At 38.0% G+C, this 21,652-nt stretch overlaps 1 protein-coding gene across 1 annotated transcript in view; it reads left to right on the plus strand.

The window, feature by feature from the left end:
- Positions 1 to 985: 985 nt before the first annotated feature.
- PAPOLG (poly(A) polymerase gamma) overlaps positions 986 to 21,652 on the plus strand; it is a 22,287-nt gene continuing 1,620 nt past the window's right edge. Inside the window, exons 1-22 of the mRNA XM_026845262.1 lie at positions 986 to 1,029; positions 4,389 to 4,547; positions 4,635 to 4,701; positions 5,334 to 5,415; positions 5,595 to 5,704; positions 6,885 to 6,938; positions 7,965 to 8,076; positions 8,693 to 8,782; positions 9,392 to 9,530; positions 9,655 to 9,727; positions 9,809 to 9,929; positions 10,242 to 10,326; positions 10,724 to 10,777; positions 13,050 to 13,169; positions 13,503 to 13,612; positions 15,908 to 16,029; positions 16,118 to 16,287; positions 17,185 to 17,288; positions 17,365 to 17,603; positions 18,478 to 18,549; positions 19,106 to 19,162; positions 19,980 to 20,096. Coding sequence (XP_026701063.1) covers positions 1,013 to 1,029; positions 4,389 to 4,547; positions 4,635 to 4,701; positions 5,334 to 5,415; positions 5,595 to 5,704; positions 6,885 to 6,938; positions 7,965 to 8,076; positions 8,693 to 8,782; positions 9,392 to 9,530; positions 9,655 to 9,727; positions 9,809 to 9,929; positions 10,242 to 10,326; positions 10,724 to 10,777; positions 13,050 to 13,169; positions 13,503 to 13,612; positions 15,908 to 16,029; positions 16,118 to 16,287; positions 17,185 to 17,288; positions 17,365 to 17,603; positions 18,478 to 18,549; positions 19,106 to 19,162; positions 19,980 to 20,081 — 2,259 coding nt within the window. The 5' untranslated portion in view covers positions 986 to 1,012 and the 3' untranslated portion in view covers positions 20,082 to 20,096. The remainder of the gene's footprint in view (positions 1,030 to 4,388; positions 4,548 to 4,634; positions 4,702 to 5,333; positions 5,416 to 5,594; positions 5,705 to 6,884; positions 6,939 to 7,964; positions 8,077 to 8,692; positions 8,783 to 9,391; positions 9,531 to 9,654; positions 9,728 to 9,808; positions 9,930 to 10,241; positions 10,327 to 10,723; positions 10,778 to 13,049; positions 13,170 to 13,502; positions 13,613 to 15,907; positions 16,030 to 16,117; positions 16,288 to 17,184; positions 17,289 to 17,364; positions 17,604 to 18,477; positions 18,550 to 19,105; positions 19,163 to 19,979; positions 20,097 to 21,652) is intronic.

The raw sequence follows: 21,652 nt of genomic DNA on the forward strand, positions 1-21,652 counted from the left end.
AAAAAACAACTTTGTGACCTTTTACTGAAAAGGGACAAACATTTACAAGTAGCTATCCCCTATAGGATACAAGGGCAGCAACTGAAAAGACCAGAGTGAAAGAGCAGTAAGAAACAAGAACAGCAAAACCCAAATACATAGACAGCTTTTTTTTAGCCAGAAATAAGCATTTAAAGGTGTTAAGTTTTAGAAGTCTCTCAAACACAGTGTCCCCCACATGGTTTCTAAAACACAACACACTACTATTAACTTTACAGATAAGATAAAAATATAAATATCCAGGCTATAAGATGGAAACACACTGCCTACATATTCATATTTATAAAGCACATCTTCATAAAATCAGTACTAGCCTTAAACAGACTAGAAATACTCAGATACCACCTCATTTACGCTACAGAGAATATTTACTCTTTTGAAACATAACGGGAATTAAAAAAACCTAAACAAACCCAAATCCCACAGAGTATATCACTCTACAAAAATATATCTCCCTTTTTCAATATACTATCTGGATAACACATACACACACCAAAACCAAAAGCCTTAACTAACATTATTTAACTGGTTATCAGGCATTTCCATACCCCAAGCACTATATAAAAGTATTTAAAAATTAATATAATACATACAGCAGAGGAAAGCACTACCTTGAAACAAACTCTCACCCAAATCTATGCTATCTAAATCATAGTATGCTTCACTGCTGCTACAGTTAATATGTGGAAACCATGTAGATAAAATGTAATAGTTATAAATTAGAAATAGTTTCACATAAACAGATTGTAAACAACAAAAGAAACTTGTTTTCTATGAAAAAAAATACTACTCACAGAGTAAGTAAACAACCCAGTCTCCTCAGTTTTGTTCTTCAAAAATACTCATTTCAGACTTGGAAATATTAGAACTACTGCCATGCAAATAATAAATAAAGTAATTTTTAACTCCTCCTAATGTAAAGTTTTTTGAGTAAGGTCAGGGTAGTTGCGGGCTGGGTCGTTCGGGGTGCGCCATGAAGGAGATTTGCGGGTGAGGCGGCCGCCCTCCACCTCCCGCGCCTCCCCTCGGGCGCTTTTCCTGCTTTCGTGCTCTGAGGGAGCCGGTGCGGCGGCAGGTTCCGTGTCCCCGGAGGGCTTCGAGAGTGGAAACCTGTCTCCCGTCAGGGAAAATTCTCCTTTAAATTAAGCGCTGAGCCTGTTTCTTGTGGGGGCATGCGTAAAAAGCTCTGCGGCTGCCCCAGCTTTTGGTTTTGGCGCGCTTGTGCGTCACGGTTACGGTTGCTAGGTTCCCCGCTGAGGTGGTGTCCCTGGGTAACCGCTTGGCTGGCTGGCTGGCTGGTTGGTTGGCCGTGGGCTGTCGCCGGTGGTGGCTTTGTGCTGCTTTGAGGCGGCGTATACAGCTCCAACGGGGAAGAACAAGTGTGTTTTTCTAAATGTTTGCGTCAGGAACGAGGTGCTTTAACTTGCCAGCAGGTGTCTGCTTGGGTTTTTTTTAGCGTGAGTTTGTGCGGTAGGAATGAAAGCTGGAGAGAGTGTCATTTCACTGAAGGCCATAGGGTTGGGGTTTTTTTGGGGGTGTGTTGGTGTTTAGTTTTGATTTTGTTTTACCAATTTTTTAGTGATTCAGGAGCTGATTTCCAGTCATTTCTCCTCCCAAGTGATGGAGGCAAATTAACTTAATGAGTGAAAGAAATACATCAGTAGTGAGCACTCATACACTGTGCTCTTTGCTGAAGGCCGCTCCCTGAAATTTAACAGTATAAAACTCATTCCTTGGATTATGCAGGACAAATAGCTTGCAGCTTTGTAAAGTATAAATATAAGTGATAAAACCTGGAACAAATTAGTTTAACTTATTTGAAATTTGGATCCATCAGAACAGAAATACGTCGAAGCTACGTGCTGTGGTGGACAAACCATAGCAAGAGTCTGCAAAATATTAAACTGCACCAGAGTTCTCATTTAAACAGAAGGCTGGTGAAGGGATAGGTAGTGTGTCGTGCATGCTACTTAAGCTCTTAAGAGCTTTTCTCTCTATATACCTGGTGGTCTGGTACACTTAAGAGAAAGAGCTAAGATTTATTTTTATTTTTAACATATATTAATTTTTTATTCCAAAAGGGGGACAAATTCTATTGGGCGTAAGTTCCTCATTCAAAAAATTTCTGAGTGCTGTTTTTCTCAACTTTCAAGTTGTGAGATCAAACTTTCAGTAATACATGCAAGCAACTGAAATAGAAATACCTACTTTTCACTAAAATTTTATATTAATAATATCTGATATATGTAATTAATATTGTCCACTATGTCTAATTACATTCTCTGTAGGAAGAATGGGGCAGTGAAAGGTAAATAATGGCCTTCTGTATGCTGGAAGGATCTTGAATGCTAGTGATGTCTAAATCCTGTTCTTGATTTGTGTAAACTTTCTGAAGGGCAAGTTTTATGGTGCAATTAATACTTAAAACACGTAGGAAGTTGCTGCTGTAGGTGTTTTAATTTAGTTGTAATGCACAGCAGTTAAGCATAGGTTTTTCTTCTGTAATTGTTATGAAAGTGATATTGTAAGAGAGGAAATATTAATTATGACTACTTTTACTTAGGAAGTGGAAATTAATGCTTATTAAGAAAGCAAGGCAAATTAGATCAAGGCCTAATTACTTACCTGTAAGTAAACAGCTGTTCTGTGTGGGAAGACTCCTTGATAGAGCTACAGTCCGAATACTCTCCCAACTTTTTGGAATACATGTAAAAGAAAGTTTGAAAAATGAGCTCGTGGAGAGGAAAAAACCCACTAGATGACTGATCCAACTACATAGTTTTCAGTCCACTCTTGAGAGAGAAATCCATCTTTCCTCAGTGGAAGAATAAAGGCAACAATTAGAAATAAGAGCTGTAATAAGCTGTCTCTTTTTAAAATCCCGTTGAAATCCTTGTTTTTAAATTGCTGCTGAGATGGGTCAAATACCTTAAAATAGTTGTAAATATCTCTTGACTAATCCAGCTAATGTTTGGAGTTGTCTGTATGTGAAGTAGGGAAAATCCCAGTTTGAATAATGGGATAATCATACCCAGACCCTAAGGCTAAAGGGATTAGGCTCTTTGACAAGCCTGATGAGTCCGAAAGACTTCTTGATGTGTCTCCACCATTTGCTACTGGTGTTTCTGTAGAGACCCTTGATCCTTTAAGTACAGTTCTTACTTCTTACCTCTTGTCCCACTCTTCTTTCTCTCCTGGTTTCAGCTGGTAATGCTAAGAAGGGTTTTTTCCTCCATTGTTCCCTTTCTAAAGCGGGGGTTCTATAGTGTAAAAAAAAAAAAACCAAAAACCAAAAAAAACAACCACAACCTACACTAACCAAAACCCACAACCCCCCAAAAAAACCCCACCCAGTGCTAATGCTGTCTTTAATTTAATGGTGTCCTGCCATGTCGGTGCTGTGCTGCTTCTGATTGCAAGCAAGGCTAAACATGGAGGGCAAGCGGAGGGTTGGAGGTTAGAACTCGGCCTTGCTGTAACTGAAGTTGCATGGGTAGCCATCTTGGGGGCCTTCAAACCCAGGTGCCTGTTGTCCTGCTTAGCCTAACTGGGCGGTGGGCTGGCTAAGCCAGCCTCTACAAGCTTAACTGGTGCTGCTTTATGTGCTGACCTCTATCTTTGGGATTTAGATAAAACAGATGTATGTACAGCTAAGCCTATGAACTATAAAAACGGAATGCTGCATTAAGAGTGTGAGGTCCTCGTAGCCACATTAGCTTCAGACTGGTTGATGTTTTTATTCATACTCTTCCACAAACAAAACCAAGGTAATACTGAATTTACTGCATCAACTCTGTTTAACAGACTACTTCATTATATGTCCTTCCTCTACAGTCAGCTGTAATGCCCTTCCAGAATAAGTAGTAGCACAGCAAACACATTTAACTGAAAGAAGCCAGCCAGTGTTAAATTGTCTTGTTGAATGTTAGCAGGAAGCTGATGGGAATATCCTTAAATCAAAACTAGAATGTGTCCAAAACTTCTGCTGTATGTAGTGTCACCCTTGGTGGATTTCAAAACTTTTCATTTCCTGGTGATCAGCTCTGTTAGGAGCAATGCCAATAAACTGTTTTAAGATGGTAGCAACTTGGATCTTTTCTTCTATCTGCGTGGTTTTTTTTTTTTGTTTGTTTGTTTTTTTAAAAAAAACCCAAGTAATTGTGACTTCTAAGTTAGGTCAAGTTATCTAAAAATCATAAGCAGGATTTTTTTTCTCATGTTCTATGCTGGGTAAAAGAGCAAAAACCGTTTTGGAAACCTGTGAGCTGAAGAAGGGTGTTTTCCAATAAATTTTTTTTTTTGCTTTTGTTAAGTCTTCAGTAATTTATTTTTTTTTCCCCCCCCAAAAGGAATTCCAGGCTACAGAACCAGCCGCAAAGAAGTTATGGAGTTACATCTCCAATTAGCTTGGCTGCTCCGAAGGACTTAGATTGTGTTCACACACAGAAATTAACTGAAGTACTAAAACCATTTGGGGTGTTTGAAGATCAAGAAGAGTTGATTCACAGGTATTTATATATTTATATGTAAAATTTGTTAACCTTTCAGGTTTTTAAGGCAAACTTAACATGAGTTGGTTTTGGTTTTTTTTACAGGCTGGTTGTTCTCGATAAACTGAATAAATTGGTCAAAGAATGGATTGTGGAACTCGGTGAGAGCAAGGTAAGGATATTTTTGTGTTTTTTATCAGAACAGCTGAAGCCTTTTTATTTCTTTTAAAGGCCATACTACTAGGCCTTTATGCTACAGTTCAACTTTTAGCTTAAGTATTGAGTAGAGCTGTAGTAACTGCCATTGAAATAAGTTATAAAAAATACTTTAGATCAAGATCCTGAAGTTTTTGGGGCACCCAATAAATTTGTGAAGTGACTTTTATCAGTTCACTTGTAGCAGTTAAAGGTGAAACAATGTATTGTGGTGTGAGATAGATGGTAGATGGGTACTAATCCTGTCCCAAACAGCCTCCAGGACCTACTCTAGTTTGAAAATATTACACTAGACTTGTCATGTGTAGAGCTCTTGAATTGTGTTATGTGTGTCTGCTGCAGGGAACACTAATAATAGGTCTTAATTTGTGCATATTAATGAAAGGAATTATAAATTACTCTTTTTTTTGGTTGCAATAACTCATTTCAGAAAACCAGTATTAGTCTAATAGAGTAACAACTCAGTACAGGAGTGAGAAGACATTGTTTATGGTAGTTGTAGTCTAAGTAACTTGTGTGCTAGCTAAACTTACGCATAGGTCAATGTGTATCTTATATTCTAAAGTAAACTTTCTCTTCTACCCACAGAATCTTTCTCCTTCAGACTTAGAAGAAGTTGGTGGCAAAATATTTACTTTTGGCTCTTACAGGCTTGGAGTGCATACTAAAGGTAGAACTTCTGTTGTCTGGTCACAGTTCATAGAATCATTGTTTGAGTTGGAAGGGACGTTTAAAGATAATCTAGTTCCAACCCCCCTGCCATGGGCAGGGACACCTTCCCCTGGACCATAGTTTTAATGTTTGAAAGGGGCTTCCAACAATAATAGAAGAAATGGCATCTCTTTGCAGGTGCAGACATAGATGCTGTTTGTGTTGCTCCGGAACATGTGGAAAGATCAGATTTTTTTAAGTCGTTCTTTGTCAAACTGAAACATGAGAATCAGATAAAAAATCTAAGGGTGAGTGAGCTCTCTTTGGTAGATAGTGATACTACTATAATAAAAATAATCATGTTAAAGACTCTTATTGGTAGTGAATGTCTTCCAAGCCAAAGACTTTGTTTCTGATCACTTTCTAAAATACTGTTTTATGCAGCATGAAAATGTCGAAGCCAGGCTTTTGGTTCCTTTCCCCAATGACTGTACATGATATAAGAGTCTTTGTGGTACGCTTCTCCCCAGTCCATGGTTTGGAAAGAAGTCTGCTGTATCTAAAAGCAAGGTTGTCCCTAGAAGCCTTGCTTTAATCTTAGATGTAGTAAGGGACTTGGAAAGAAGGTAATTGCGTGCAGGAATAGGAAGGGGCAGCCTGAAAACTAAGGGAAGTTGAATGTGATGTGGAAAGGCTTCTGGCAGTACCTTGGCTATGGAGTTTCTCTGGATGTACTTTAGGACTTTAAATTTGTTCTTCTCTGGTCATGTTCCTCTCTGGATACTCAGCCTCAGACTTTGGGGAAGGGATGAGCGCTATCAGCTTGACATAAACTGAATAGGAGCTGTGTTGTGAACTACAAAACTGCTTTGTAAAATCACCCTCAGGCACGTAAGTTGAGTACCTTGATTTGAGACTCAACTCCTGAAAAGTGTTTCTTCTTGGCCTGGTTTTCCTCATGCAGACACTTTGAAAGACTTAATATGTGTGAGCACCTGAGAACAGACTTGCCGTGGACTGTGGCACAGTTATAACTAAGGGTCTATAAAATTGAAAACTGTCCCCTAAGTACCTGATAGCATCTCAGGCAGAGTAGAAAACAAATTCAGAGGACTAGTGCGCACTGTCAGATGTTGACAGAACTTTTTTGATTTCTCTGGATGTTAACCAGTAGTAAAATAGCTAAAGAAAACTCTTTTCCTCATTATCAGGGTAAATACCCTACTACCACTGATACTGATGGCTCCTTGTGCACTATTTGTTCATTACAATATGTGATCAGCCTCTGAATCTGTTGGTTAAACAACTTTTTAAAGCTGGTATTAGTTACTCTATTAGCGCTATACTGCTTGCAACTTTTTTGGCTCGGAAGCAACTCAGCCTTTATACCAAGTACTTTAGCAGTGTTAATTCTGTTTATCATAATTCTGGAAAAAAATAAAAGTAGGAAAAAAATGTTTTCTTAAACAGTTATCCTCTCCTTTACAGGCAGTGGAAGATGCATACGTGCCTGTTGTGAAGTTTGAATTTGATGGCATTGAGGTAAGCATTTCATTTTTTTTTCTTGCTTTGGAATAGGTTGAGTTTTCCAGGGACCTGTGACTAAGCTGATTTTGACCACAACCTATCCCAGGAGAAGACACTGCAGTAAAATAGGAACTTATAGGAAAATAAGCCCCTAGGAAGCCTGGCAGACATGGGTACATCAGGGGCATGTTTGTCTAAACCTGTGTTATAGACCAGGATAGCTTACTTGAACAGCATTTATCTCGAGCATTGTGCAGAGTGGGAGTAGAAACAGTGTCCTTGCTAACTCTTCTTAGCTCTGACAAGCTAGCTTTCTGCAGAGGAATGGGTATAGTGTAGGTCACTGTATGAATCACATGAGCAGACTAAATGTTTTGTTGCAAAGCAAAAATGAAGCAGTTGTGAGACGCAATCTGGAAAATGAAAAGTAAACGGACTCATCTGACTTCTGCCTAAGGTTTGTCAGCTGCAGGAATCTTTGTATCTTGAATATATCTTATCTAGTGAATAAAGACCTGCATGCTGTCCTACCTAAGCAAGTTACTGCTTGGTATTGCCATCATGAAGACACTTACTCCATGATCTTTCTGTGGCCTTTATCTGGTACAGACGTTCACACAAAAATTTTCTTGCCTTGGACTGTACTAAGAACTAGATACTTCAGGATCAAAAGGGATTACTGCCTGAAGAAAATGCTCTCTCTTTTGTTGAAGTATAGTTGAGGTCATCGAATTTACATCTTAATTCTATGATTAATTTTAAGTTGCCTTTTAATGGAAACTCTAATTTTAATCTTTTCCACTTTAAAAAAAAAAAAAAAAGCCCTCCTTTCCCTAGCTTAAAAAGAAAGGGGGGGATGCAGTGAAGATTTTGTAAATAAAATATGGAAATTCGAGCAGGTTTCTTGTTTTCTGTTAAATAAATCTCTTGGGAGATGTGTCTATAGTAACATAATTCTAAAAGCAAATGTTAACCACTTTTTTGACTTGACTAACTGTACCCCACTAATTCTAACTCATGTTTGGTGCTTTTCGTCTTAAGATCGATCTTGTGTTTGCAAGACTGTTGATGCCAACTGTTTCAGCTAATCTTGACCTTAGAGTCGACTCATGTCTGAGAAACCTAGACATAAGATGTATACGGAGTTTAAATGGTAAGCATATTTACACTTTTTTTTAAAGTTACTAAAATTGCTATAGAACGCACTTTACACAACCCAAGTTTCTATACAAGATGCAGAAACTGATCTCCTATATACTTGAGATCTGAGGAGGTGGTGACTGGGCTCAAATTTAGATGTTTCAAGGAGCTGTGTGTTTAGATAGACATGTATTTCATGTTTACTTGATCAGGGTGTATGCAGTGTTCCAGCTGGCTACAGAAACTGCTTCAGATGAATAGGTGGAGCACTTGATAGAGAAGACTGTGTGATAGTTCATTAAAAAAAAAACCAAACCCAAACCATTAAAGTACCTGAAGCCTAACTTACTCCATATTTAACACTGACTGGTTTAATTGTTCCTGGCTGTTGAAAGAAAGCTTTCAGAATCCTCTAGAAAGGCTTTATTAAAAATTGGCTGTAGTCTATGCTATGAAAAAGCTGTTGAGGGCACCAGTTACCTGAACTGGTACTGAATGTTACGGGTCATTGTCATTTTTAAGGTAATACAAAGCAAATGATTCAAACTTGCTTTCATAGACTTGAATGGTAAACTGTGAGGTATCGATGCAGTATAGCACAAAACTGACTTGTACCTTTTTTCTTACAGGTTGCAGAGTTACTGATGAAATCTTACGTCTAGTACCAAACAGAGAGAACTTCCGGCTTGCACTTCGTGCAATTAAGCTGTGGGCAAAACGTGAGTTATGTGATTTTGTGATCTTTAAATTTTTCAGAGACACCTCATGTTGAAACAATAAGACCACTAGAAGTATTTTGGCTCTGGACAGCTGTTTAAATGACCGTTTTAAGCTAAAAACTGTTTTTTCGTTTAGATTGAAGGTCTGTGCATGGGGTAGATTCTGTTTAGATTTTAATGGTGGGAAGAGGGGGAAGTGCCTACAAGACAAGATGCTGCATTGCTTATCAAGAACCTGAGTACAAATAGTAAAAATGCCAAGTATAAAAGGTTGATACATAAGGAATGAGATTATATCATTTGTGCATGTGGCTAGAGCAAGTGCTAGAAGAATGACAGAATTTTTTCTTAAGCTAAATTGGAGTGAAGCAGTAGCTGTAGCAGTGTAGGCAGATTTCAGAGTAGCAGTATTTTGGGAAGTGGTGTGGTAATGATTCTTTTTCTTGTCACTGTTAGGATCAACAGTTTTGGCCTCATTACACTGAAAAAATAGCTGACTTTGAGGGTGAAATGTACTAAGCACTGTGTAGACTGTGAAGTTGGTGTAAATTTGAAGGCATGTACTGGGTATTAAAAGACTGCAGACTAACTACAATGTGTTTGTTCCAGAACGTGGCATTTACTCCAACGTGTTAGGATTTCTTGGTGGGGTTTCATGGGCCATATTGGTAGCGAGAACATGCCAGTTATATCCAAACGCTCTGGCTTCTGTACTCATTAACAAGTTCTTCATGATTTTTTCAAAATGGTAAGAGCAACTGTTTGAATATGCATGAAGTAACACTTCTAATGGTAGTTCTTGATATAATCCTACCCTCAATTGCACATCATAGTTTCAAACGGACAGTTAATTACTGGCTTTTCTTATATAGGGATTGGCCAAATCCCGTGTTGCTGAAACAACCTGGAGAGAGTGATCTTAACTTACCAGTATGGGACCCTAGGGTATGTAGACATTGAATTCAGAAGCCTTCAAACCTTCTTCTAACTAAACTGATGCTAAACAAGATGGTTTTAACATCATAGGTGAACCCGTCTGATCGATGCCACGTAATGCCTATCATCACCCCAGCTTATCCCCACCAAAACTCCACGTACAACGTCTCTGTGTCAACACGAGCAGTGATGGTGGAAGAATTCAAACATGGTGAAGTTCTTTCGATTATAATTAATGGATTAAAAAGTATAATTCTTGTTATATGAGATCACATTATCGGAATTGATTATGTTCTGTGAGGTTGTCTGCCCTTTCAAGTAGAAGCTGCCTCTGGAAAGTATGACTCTTGGGCCAGTTTTGGGGAATAAGGGGCCAGTTTTGGGATGACCTATTGTAGTAGACCTGCCCTGTGTCAAGGCAATTCCTGCTTTTTCATCTGTGGATTACTGTTCAGAAGTTTATATTGTGCTCTGCTAGTCTTAAAACTAAAATGGTAATAAGGTTTTTCAACTTTAACTGCAGGCCTTGAAGTTACAAATGAGATTCTTCGAGGAAAATCAGACTGGTCAAAGCTCTTTGAACCACTGAACTTCTTTCAGAAGTACAAGTATGTATGAGATCTGTTGTCTGAACTTGAAATGATTTGCTTACTGGTTAGAATAGGGAGTTTAACTTGCAGTCTAAATAGAAGATAGCATTAATGTTTTTTTCAGAAACAGGAGGTAGTCTCATGAATTTTGATAAGGATAAGTACAGGGAGGATAGACAAACTGTGTGTTATGCCACTGACACTGAGTTTGTTAGAAAAAATAAACTGTGATATTTAGAATGTGTCAGAATGCAATTCTAAAGGATGTAATCAGGTTTTCTTCAGTTAATATTGTGCTGAATACAGGATGTAATCTGTCTTCTCTGGAATTCATATTTAGTACATTTAAGGCAGTTTTGGTTTCCCTTGAAGGAGTATGAAGTCCTGAGCTAGTATCTTCATTTTTCTTTTCTAGCCATTATATTGTGCTGATGGCTAGTGCCTCTACTGAAGAGCAGCACTTAGAGTGGTAAGTCTTGCTCTTAAATGTGGGTTCAATGCATAACAAAGGAAGTATTGAACTGTGCAACTAGGCACTGAATACAGTACCAAATTAAGTCGACAGTTCAGTAAACTTAACTTCCCTTCACAAGAAAGCTTTTAACTTATTTACCAGCAAGATTTATGCTAAACTAAAGATTTGAGTCATGATGAGAGGGAACAAAGAGGGTTAGTGTGCATATGCCTGAAGGCCAGGTGCTTTGTCATCTGGAGAAGCAGATGCAAAGAGCTGAAGGGAACTGCTTACCCAACACTACTTCAGTTAAGTTCCTTGTTGAAGAAACTGAAGCAAATGGGGATTATTTGATGTAATCAGATGTGTGATGGACACTGGAGAGCTAGGTCTTTGACTAACCTATAGACCAGTAGTCTGCGAAGTCTTTTGACCACATGCTTATATCAGAAAAAAATTTTTGAATGCGTACTTGTAAATAAGTAGATATATATTGCAAGTTACATATACGCTACTGAAGTTCTAATGCTTTCTTCCTGTATTCCTAACATTCTTCCTGTACACCCCCCCACTGTGAAGACCACTGTTCTAGAGCCTTAGAAGACTCGGTTTCATAACTGTTTTTACTGTGTGTAATTAATTTAAGGCTAGATTGCACTCAAAGCTAAGTTGCTCTGGTTATTTAGTCAGCGTATTCCAGAGCCTACTTATGTCCAGTGAAGTGAAACGAGGCTGTTTAATCTGGGTAAAAGATGACAGTCTGTACAGAGCATCTGAAAGCTGGTAAATTGTATTTACTAAGTTTTAATCTAAAAGTGTGCTTGGACATCTTGGGTTTGCTGCTGAAAATGATTGCTTCAGCATGCTGACTAGTGGGTAGGAAAACTGCAGGAGTATTGATCTGCTTTGTGAAACTTAATGTGGGAACCACCTCAATTGTAGTTAGAGGAAATCACTGCTTATGACACATTTGTCAGTGTCTCAAGGGAGGTATGCCCATAATAACCTCTTTAACCTATGTGAATGTGCTAACTGAGTCTTGAAATAAGGGGAAACAGTGAGGAAATAAGGTACTGTAATGTGTGTGTTCTTAATGTTAAGAAATGACACTTTACCCACTTTGCTCAAGTAAGCAAACAATAACTCCTGTGTAACAGACTCCTCTTCTGAGGGCACATTGGCTATACTTCGAAGTTCAGCTTGTGCTTTAAGGCAAATAACTTAATTCTTTTACTATCTCTAAAAGACATCTTAGATAATGTGTGAAAATTGCTCTAAGAGTTGATACCTTTTTTCTGAAATTTCTAATGTTTGCTTAATTGTATTGGCTACAACTTGATGTCAGTCACAGGTATACGACAAGGAGTTATAGATAGAGAGCTTAGAGCCAAATAATTGTTCACTTAAACATTTCACATTAAGAGATCTTACTGTTTCTTAGAATAAAGATGAGGAAAGTTCTGGCTCCAGTTAAAGCTGGTGTTTTTGCAGTGACAGAAATGGAGGCAAATGTGGCTTAGTTTTTTGCATTTGGGAAAACTAAAAAGCAGAAGATAAACTTGCTTCAGTTTGATGTAAGAACAGCTTTAGTTCATCAACTCTTGAATGGATTTAGGAATAGATAGCACATCTCTGTTCATCAACAGGATATCTTGGAGTAATTGAGAGATTTCTGACTGCTTTCAAAGTTAGCAGTGTTTTAGGTAAGAGTAAAGTGCCAGTACTTTAATAAAAAGTCTTTGTAGTCATGATTCATTTATTGGCTAAGTTTCTGATGAGACTGTGACTAGATCATTTGCTTATTAAAGGAATTATATTTTTTCAGTTTGGTTGGAAGAGGGTAAAGTGTTCTCACTGATCAATCTGCAGGAAGAATTTCATCTTTACTCAAGTGTAACTGAACAGTTGTGCTTGAGCCTTGAGCATAAGCTGCTTTTCTCCTTGATCTTTGGGTTAAAAAGGACTTTTGCTGCACTTGGAAATGCAGGCAAAGGTGCTGGGATTTGCTTCTTGATATTTTCATCGTGGTTTGTAGGTTGAAGCATTGTATCTGAACTGTTAAGAGTAATACTTATTTGCCTCTCTTTGCAAACTTTAAAGTTCAAATGTTGCTGGAAACACATCTCAAAGTACAGTGTGTGTGTGATAGTAAAATGTATCTGCTCAGCTGAATGGAACATACTACTTATTGATAGCATTTTTGGGTTAGTCATTGTATTATAAATAGGCATATAACTACTATGCTGGACACAGTTAAAAATGAGTAAATATCTGTTGTTCTTACTAGGGTTGGCCTTGTTGAGTCTAAAATTCGTGTGCTGGTTGCAAACTTTGAGAGGAATGAGTTTATAACTATTGCCCATGTAAAGCCAGAGTCCTTCCCTGGCAACAAGGAATTCCATAAACGGTGAGTTTCATTACTTGTCTGAAATACAGTTTGACTGAGGCATTGTAACTTCTTTATATTCACTCACACTTCACTTACCTGGGAACAGTGTGCAGTTATGTACCTACTTTTGTAGATAGGAGCTCTGACAGGCAATGTTCTGAGCATGTCAGATGTTTTAATAGAAGGGAAAACTTCAGAGAAAAGTAGACTTGGTCCATACCTAAGTTCTGAGTAATCTCTGACTGCTGTGTACAGCTTTATTTTTTGCTTAATCCCTTGTTGAGAGTAGATACTAGCATCCAAATAACTGGCAAGTGTGCATAAAACAGATTTGTGAATCTGTCTTTTTAGGAGCAGATATGTGTCAATGTGGTTTCTTGGACTCAGGTTTAAGAAATTGGAAAATGCAGAACGTCTTAATGTCGATTTAACGTATGATATACACTTGTTCCAAGATGCAGGTAAGCCTATATTTTGCTTTAGTCTTGTAGGTTTTCATATTTTTATTTCTAGTGGAATGTGCTTTGCAGAGTGATTTGTGCTTTCTTTTGGTATTGACTATTAGATATTTCTATAGAGAACAATGTATAGAAGATGAGCTTTAAAAACAATTTTAACAATTTGGCAAGATAAGTTCATCTCGGAAAAAATGTGTCTTAGTCATACACCATATATCATATGTGAAACAACAGTTCTGCATATCATAGTGTAAAGCCTCCCAAAGGAACTGCATTTTCTGAAGTGGACAATCAGATGTCAAGACAGGAGGTGCCTGTTTGCTGGGTGTAGCTACACTTACCAAAAAAAATTCATCAGTTGCTGAATTTCGGAAGTGGGATTTAACTGCATCAGGCTCAAAAATGAGTTGTTAATGTCTGTTGGCAGTGTTTTCCCCAAAATATCAGTCTGGGTATGGTATGACCCCAGAACTTTGAAAGTCAATGTGTTGTCACATGGCAGTTACAGGGAGCTTTGCATGTAAACCAAACTTTTGTGTTGATCTTCTGTTATTACTTTGATAGATGTAGAAATAAAGTAGTATTGCAAGTGTTAGATAACACAAGAATAAAGGGGTTTTGGTGTGAGAAGTCATTTGAAAGTACAGATCTCTTCCATAACGTGTTTGCGTCTGCCCAAGCTGACTGCCCTTGTACCTTTCAGAAGAACATGTGTGCTGTCAGGCTCATGCCTAGCTGTTGTATCGAAGAGCTAAGGAAACCAGGTTACTATTCTGCAGTGGACTTCTTTAATGTTCGTTCACACTGACAAAGAGTTTATCTGTGGTACCAGCATGAACTGTGTGTTGTCTTGCTTAGATAACATGACTAAATGAATTAAAACCTGACCACCTTTTTAGCTTGTGCTTTTGGGATATGAAAAAAGCACATGAAAATGCATCAAAACTTATCTGAGTCTCAAGCTAGGTGGGGTGAATTCCTCAAACTTACGGGACAAGCATTGGTACAGATGACGGTGTATGCTACATCCAGTGGCACTGTTTCAATGCTGTGGCAACTATAAATATGTCAGTGAGGTTTATATACTGGGAAGAGGCTAGATTTATTTCTATGCCCAGACTTTCTTAGTGCAGCTCTGTGCTCTTAGTCTAGTGAAGCACAGCCTATAGTATGTTTCAGAAACGAGTTGTGAATCCAGAGAGAATGAACAGAAAAGGTATTTCTTGAGAGCTGTGAAATCCTTTGGAAATGTGGGAGTGACCTGTAGTTACATGCAAGAAAACTTTCATGTGCCTTGACTGGGAGAGAATATTTTTAGAGGGCAAAGATTAACTTGATGGCTCAAGAATAAAAGCCTTCCAAACAAGGAGCCTTATAAGTGAACTTTTTCTCTCTTACATAAATACATTATTGAATTTACTTTGAAGCTACTGTTCATACTGATGTGAATGTTGATATCTGTGCTTTGATTTCACTTCTAGGTCTCTTCTAGAAAGATTTAACCAACTCTTTGGTTTTGTTGTATGTCCTTGCTTTGATTCTCATGCTGTATGTTAGTGAGCTGACTTTCCAGTTATGCTTATGATAGGCCTGTTAGATAAACTTATCTAAATGCAACTTAATTCTGTAATAACTTCTGTGCTAGTACAGCATTTCTAAGTCACCTAAAAGGCTGTTTGCAGGCAGTTAAGAAAAGTCTGTTTAAATTGTAGTGACTAAGTCATGTCACTAAAATTCAGTCTTTCTTGGAGAGATGGAATGTGAATATCCGAACCAGTGAAGTTACATGATGTTACAAAACTCTTACAAAAAAAGAAAAACCAGTCACCACTGTAAATACCAAATAAAAAAATCAGTCTGAATCTTGAACAATGTGTCTGGTCTCTCATCAGCTCTGCACAGTTTCGTTAAGAGAGTCCTCTGGATCTATTCTCAACCAGAAAACTAATGATTAAGCAGTATTCTGTCCTTCAAGTAAAAATCCATTCATATGGGAGCTGCATGATTAGGAAACCCCAGCTGTAACTGAGCACATAAATGTGAATTTGAACTTAAATAGATGTTATGTATCTGGTCTCTACTGGATGTGAAATGGGCATCTCGGGTCACATTTATCTTCTTGAGACTATGTGGAGTACTTGGGTAGCATTTCATGTTCAGTGAGGCTGCGGACTTCTTGCTCTTCATTTGGGCTGGACTGACTTAAAGGCCAGCTGTTTCTAAAGCAACTGTATGTAACTTTGACAAATACCTAATGCATACATCCCCACTAAAGTGCAATACTAAATTTCATGTTAGTTTACAGACAGGCCACCAACGTCAACATTCTAAAGGAAGGTATGACAATTGAGGTGGATCATGTGAAGAGAAAGCATCTCCACTATTTTTTGCCTGCAGAAATCTTACAGAAAAGAAAGAAGGTATGCTAAAAACTTGGTTCATTTGGCAATATTTGTTTTGCTCTAATAATTACTTGAAGAGTTTGTACTTTTATTTAACTTGTTTCAGCGAAGCATGCCAGATCCTAGTCAAAATCCTAGTGGACTTCAGTGCAAAAGGACTTCTTCAGATGGAACCTGTTCGGACAGTTCCAGAGACAGGGGCTCCAGAACACCATACAGTTCCTCTTTGTTAAATAAGATGTCTAAATTGGACAGATCTACAGCAGAGAGAGAAAGGTTAGCACCATAGCCTTAGAACTGTGAAGAAGCTGCATTTAACTGACTCAGTGTGAATGAGATTTAGCATTTCTTGTTTGAACCTGTGGATCATAACTGTTAGGAGGGCTCTAATGGCTTCAGAAACAAAGCTGACATCTCCTTTGGGCATGGGTGGGCCAAGACAGGTTAAAGAAACCATTGGAAAAATTAATGTACAGGAACACATAGGGATGAAGGACTTCACACTAGAAAAAATATTTGGTCTTGAATATAAACCCCCTTAGGTTAGTATGTAACTTGAAGCTGGAAGCATTTTATGTGTAGGTAACTGTTCTTTGTAGCAAGAAGTATGGGCAATGCCAAGCAGTATTAACTTCTAATGAAGTGGTGATCTTGATCACAGAAACACTAGACTTGCTGCTGTTTTAGTGGAGCAGTATGAGAACTCGGGCAATAAGTGTGTCTGTCACTTCCTGGGAAGTCTGTTTGTCCATTAGCTACTTCAGCACAGGAAGAACATGTAATATGGAGAGTAATAACCCAAGACTACCAAATGTGTAATGCCTGCTGTGTTCAGACCATTTTATACTTGGAGTACCATAAAAAAAATTGAGTGCATATATCGGTAGAGAAGGTACATTCCTTAAAAACAGCACAGAGTGCTGGATATACTAAGCTAGAAAACAGTACCAGTACATAGGGACTCAGTAAAGACAATGCTTAAGTTTTTAAATTTATGGCCTGAAGTTAAGCAAAATGAAGCTCTTGTGCTAGATTGACTGTGAGTTTGTGTGTAGTGGAGCTGTGACAGTGAGTGAAGAAGGTAGATGTTTGTCTTGCATGAACTTTATGGAAACAAAATGTATAGTAACTTACAAACTAGCATTTTATAACTCTACCATCTGACTTCTACAGAAATGCTGTATACCAGAGATCTAATGCTGCTAATAGAGAGAGGATTCCTCATGTAGATGTGCCATCAGTGCCTAAGGAACTCTCCATTCCTGTTGGTGATTCCAGTACGTATTAAAGTAATGGGTGGAATGCACCTTTTAATTTCATGGCTGAACTCTAAAATCTCCGTGTGTCCTACAGAAATGGAGGCTACAGCTGCAATGAGAAATTTGGGATCTCCAACTGGTTGCACCATTCCAGGACATAACACAGTTTCTCAACCTAGAGCGCGTTCTGTCCAAAGACAGTGTGAATTGAGCAGGATCAAAATTACGGATCCTAAGAATGCTGCACGTAAAGTACAGTATTCATTGACCTCTAAAGGATCTCCTTCGTGTACATCAGAAGAAAGCCCCCCCAAAAAAGTAGACAGAGAAAAGGTAAGGAAGGGGGCTATGCCAGGGAGGATTTTAAGTAGTATTAATTATTGATGCAGAATGAATGAAATAACTGAGAAGAAATGCATGTATACATCCCCAGTGGGTTCAGAAATCTAAATTTAAGTGTGATGATAGTTTTACTAGGATGTAGACAGGAGAACTTGTTTTAAGTATAATATATAGCCATTAAATTTTTTTGCCAAGATGAGGCATTTGTGACAGTTTCTGGTCTGGTGGCAAGGTCTTTACACAATACTGTACTTACATATTACTGTGCTGGCCAATTGCGAATAAACTGTTCTCAAAACAAAGGAATTATCTCAAAAATGAAGAGGATATGAGTCTTACAAATGTAAAAGTACAGGCTAATCTTGTTCTGGCAGATGACTTTCAAATGCCTATTGATAGTTTTGCCACTTCAGAAATCAGCGGCTTGTTCAGTAGGTTATCCACTGCTGAAATGAGTGTGGAGTTGCTTGTTAAATCTTGGGTTTGTGGGAAGTTTAGATTAATGCTTTGTTTGTTTTATTGCTATATATAAATCTTAAATAGCTGTTCTTGTGGCTTGAACTCTGATTTGAGGCAGAGACAAAGAGCTAGAAGAAACTCAATTTTAACACTTGTAAAGAATCAACTTGTAGAGCTGTTGTCTACTATTGAATATTTCATGTACAGATTTCAAGGTTTGGGTAGTAAGATTTTTTTTTTTGAGAGGCTTGAGATACCTGTGTGGTAATGGTAGTCCTGTCTAAATCTTGTTTTAAGAAGATTAAGGCCACTAATACATTTAGTATCTTGACTGGAAGCTGTACCCAAATATGAAGGTAACTTTAGTATAGCAATTATTCTGAGTCTCTGTGTTCTGTTCTTCTAGTTAACTAGCCAGGATTCAGCATTCAAAGATGGTGGCAAACCAGAAGAGGTCAGAAGCAGACCTACAGGAAATGTAAATTTGATTTCTTTTACTCAATGGACTGAAAAGTTCACTTACTCTAACTGAAAAGCTGAATGGACTGTTCTAGTGCTTAGACTACCTCACATAAATACTACACATTTACTGATGTAAACAAAAATATGCTTTTTAGTTTAACTTATTTCAGTCTTCATTGCCCAAATGTTACACCTGTATGACTTTTTAAATCTTACTATGAGATGATTTGGTAGTATCTAGCTTCTTACCATGCTTGAAATGAGATTTTTTTTTTTTTAAGCTCCTTGAATCACTGATATAAACTAAAACTACTATAAAGACTAAAGCATTTGTCCTGTCAAAGGAAGGTGAGGGCACACCCTCAAATCAAGATGTGTTCTTGTTGGTAGAGTGAAGGTTGAAATACCTGAAATGTGCTTACAGGGCTTTAAAAAAAAAAAAAAAGAAAAAGGTATACATTGTCAATGCATATGTGTATTTAGTTTTTAAGTATCCTAGCTGGCAGACTTTGCTGTCTCTCAAGAAATTAATTTGACAATACTGCCTAATAAATCTATTTTGGCTTTTTTAGGGTGTTCTTGGAGGAAGTTCCATGCTGATTCCAGTTATGAACACATCAAGATCAGAGGTATTTATTGTGCCTTTGTGTTCACAGGAAAGCAAAGCTAGAATTTTCATTTTGTGTACAAGAACTTACATGCTATTAATTCCTGTAAATGTCATGGTCCAAAGTAGTCGACAAGCTTTTGCCTGCCATGTGTCCATGGAACTGAATAGCTGAAAAATTACTGTCTGGGTTTATTCATGAAAGTGAAGCCCAAGTTTCTAAGTTACTGAACTCGAAAAAAACACGTTTCCATGCACTCAACCACTAACACAGATTATTTCCCAATTTGCTTTTTTCTGAAGCAGAGAGATCTGTGCTTCTTGCAGATCTTTCATAGGTGATCTCAGTTCTTATTATCATAAATACCTGTGCACTGCTTTCTATGACAAGACTTGCATGCAAACTTTGAAGTGTGTAAGTGGCTTTAACTCTTTCATGTCATGTAAAATGTTGTGGAATTGAGGGTTACAAGACTGGAAGTAATCTGGACAGTAGAGATGCTGTTTTCCTGATCCGTGGATCTGAGAAGAATGCTAGCTTCCTCTGTTATGTGGTTGAGCAACTTGCAACCGAGTTCTCCACCTCAGGGAATATTATCTCAATTGATACCAGGAAAAGAAGAGTGCGGAGGTTGAAAACGTTCTTCCTCTGTAAACTGGTGATAACAAGACAAGTGGAGTGTTGAAGGAAAAAAAAAAAAAGTTCCTCTGTAAAGATTTGGGTTTGAACCATACTGTTTTGGTACATAATGAACGTTATGTTCAGCTAGGAAAGGGTTTGTCTGAAGCTACTTCTCAATTAATGAATTTGAAATTTGTGTCTTCTTTTTGTCTTGTAGAGGTTTTCCTGTAAAGAACTACCAGATTCTTCATCTCCTGTTCCAACAAATAGTGTTCATATTATGAAAGGATCCATCAAACTTACTCTTAATAATAGATAACCAGTATCTCTTCAGGTAAAGATAGCAATAATCACTTGTGGTCCATATTATCTATGTGTATAGTAGTTAGTAACCTTCCATACTTTGTTAATGTTGTCATAGTGCAGTTGGCCAGTTAAAATCATGGTCTTATTTTATAATATTGTCAGATGCTGGCTTCCTTTGGAACTACTCTTTGCATGTTCTTGTAACACTTATCCTAATTAGTCTTTTTAAATGTCTTTAATTGTTATTAGCTGAAACAGCTTTTGAAAAAAACACAAAAAACATCCTGTCCTGTGACTTGGATTCAGAATGTATATAAGCAGAGTTAACTAGTCTCTGCAACCACGTTCTGGTTTCAAGAGTGTATGAACGTGCTTGTGTTCATGTGCTTATATTGTTCTTATTTTTCCATTTGGCACATGCACTCCTGTGCATCTATCACAACGGTGCTCAGCTTCCTCAGCCAGTAGCTTTCCACTGTGTAGCACTACTCATGTATTGCCTCCTGTGGAGGCCCAAAAATTATTTAAATGTTGAAGAAAATGCAGCAGAGGATGCTAACAAGGTATGGAGATAACAGGCATATTCCATGTCATGTTATCTGATTTTTGTCTTAAGACTGCTCTAGCATGAGACTTGGGGGTTTTTTATTGTCACTGGGTAGTAAAGCTAAACTCAGAACACACAGCTGAAGATGTGCTTAAACACTGCAACAGCTGAGGCTGTTGTGACACTGCTGCCCACCTGCAAGCTGTAGCCTAGAAAGCCACTGGCATGCAGAAAGTGGTTTCAGATAAACCCTGAAAGCTGTTCTAAATGGTTATATGAAAACTTGTAGTAGTCTTAAGTCTGGTTCTGTGAACTGATAACACTGTTTCATCAGTTAAGTGCATCAGCGTTTTTTGAGGGGTGAGGAGAAATTCTGATCATATGAAACAAATGTTATCAAATGTTATGCTATCTTGCCATTGTAATTTCTTTATAATTTGATGTTTTTGTAAATGAAGTTGTATGTTTTTTCCAGAGTATTTTTGTATGTACTGTAAAATACTGTTTTTCAAAGAGAAATTTAAAATCTTCAGTCTCTTTTTTAAAATGCAGATAGGATCTGTGTAAACCCAAACAACTAAACTGAATGTAAGGGGGGGCTGAGTGGTGAGTGGTGCAGTGCCACAAAAAAAATTCTACAAAGAAATTATGTCATGCTAGAGAGTGAATTTGAGGAGATGGGAATACTGCTTTCCTGCTTCTAGTACTTCAAAGTCTTGAATTAACACCCTCTAAACAGTGCAGTTTGCAAACTGCATTGGCAGCCGAATCCCAGTTTGCTATATGGACAACTGATGCCCCTGGATTCTTTTAAAATTAGGTGCTTGACCTAAACAGCAAACCTGAGCTCTGACCACCTTAAGCATCCACCTAAAAGCCTAGTGACAAGACCTAAGTACATGCCTCATTCCTTTACAGTCCTTTGGAAAGTTTGTCATTTTCTAGCTGTGATGGTTTGACTCTGGCTAAATGCCAGGTATCCACCAAGTCGCTCTATCACTTCCCCCCCCCCCCCCCCCCCCCCCCCCCCCCCCCCC

Source organism: Athene cunicularia (assembly GCF_003259725.1).
Source record: "Athene cunicularia isolate RWA chromosome 3 unlocalized genomic scaffold, athCun1 chr3_part1, whole genome shotgun sequence".
Taxonomy (NCBI): domain Eukaryota; kingdom Metazoa; phylum Chordata; class Aves; order Strigiformes; family Strigidae; genus Athene; species Athene cunicularia.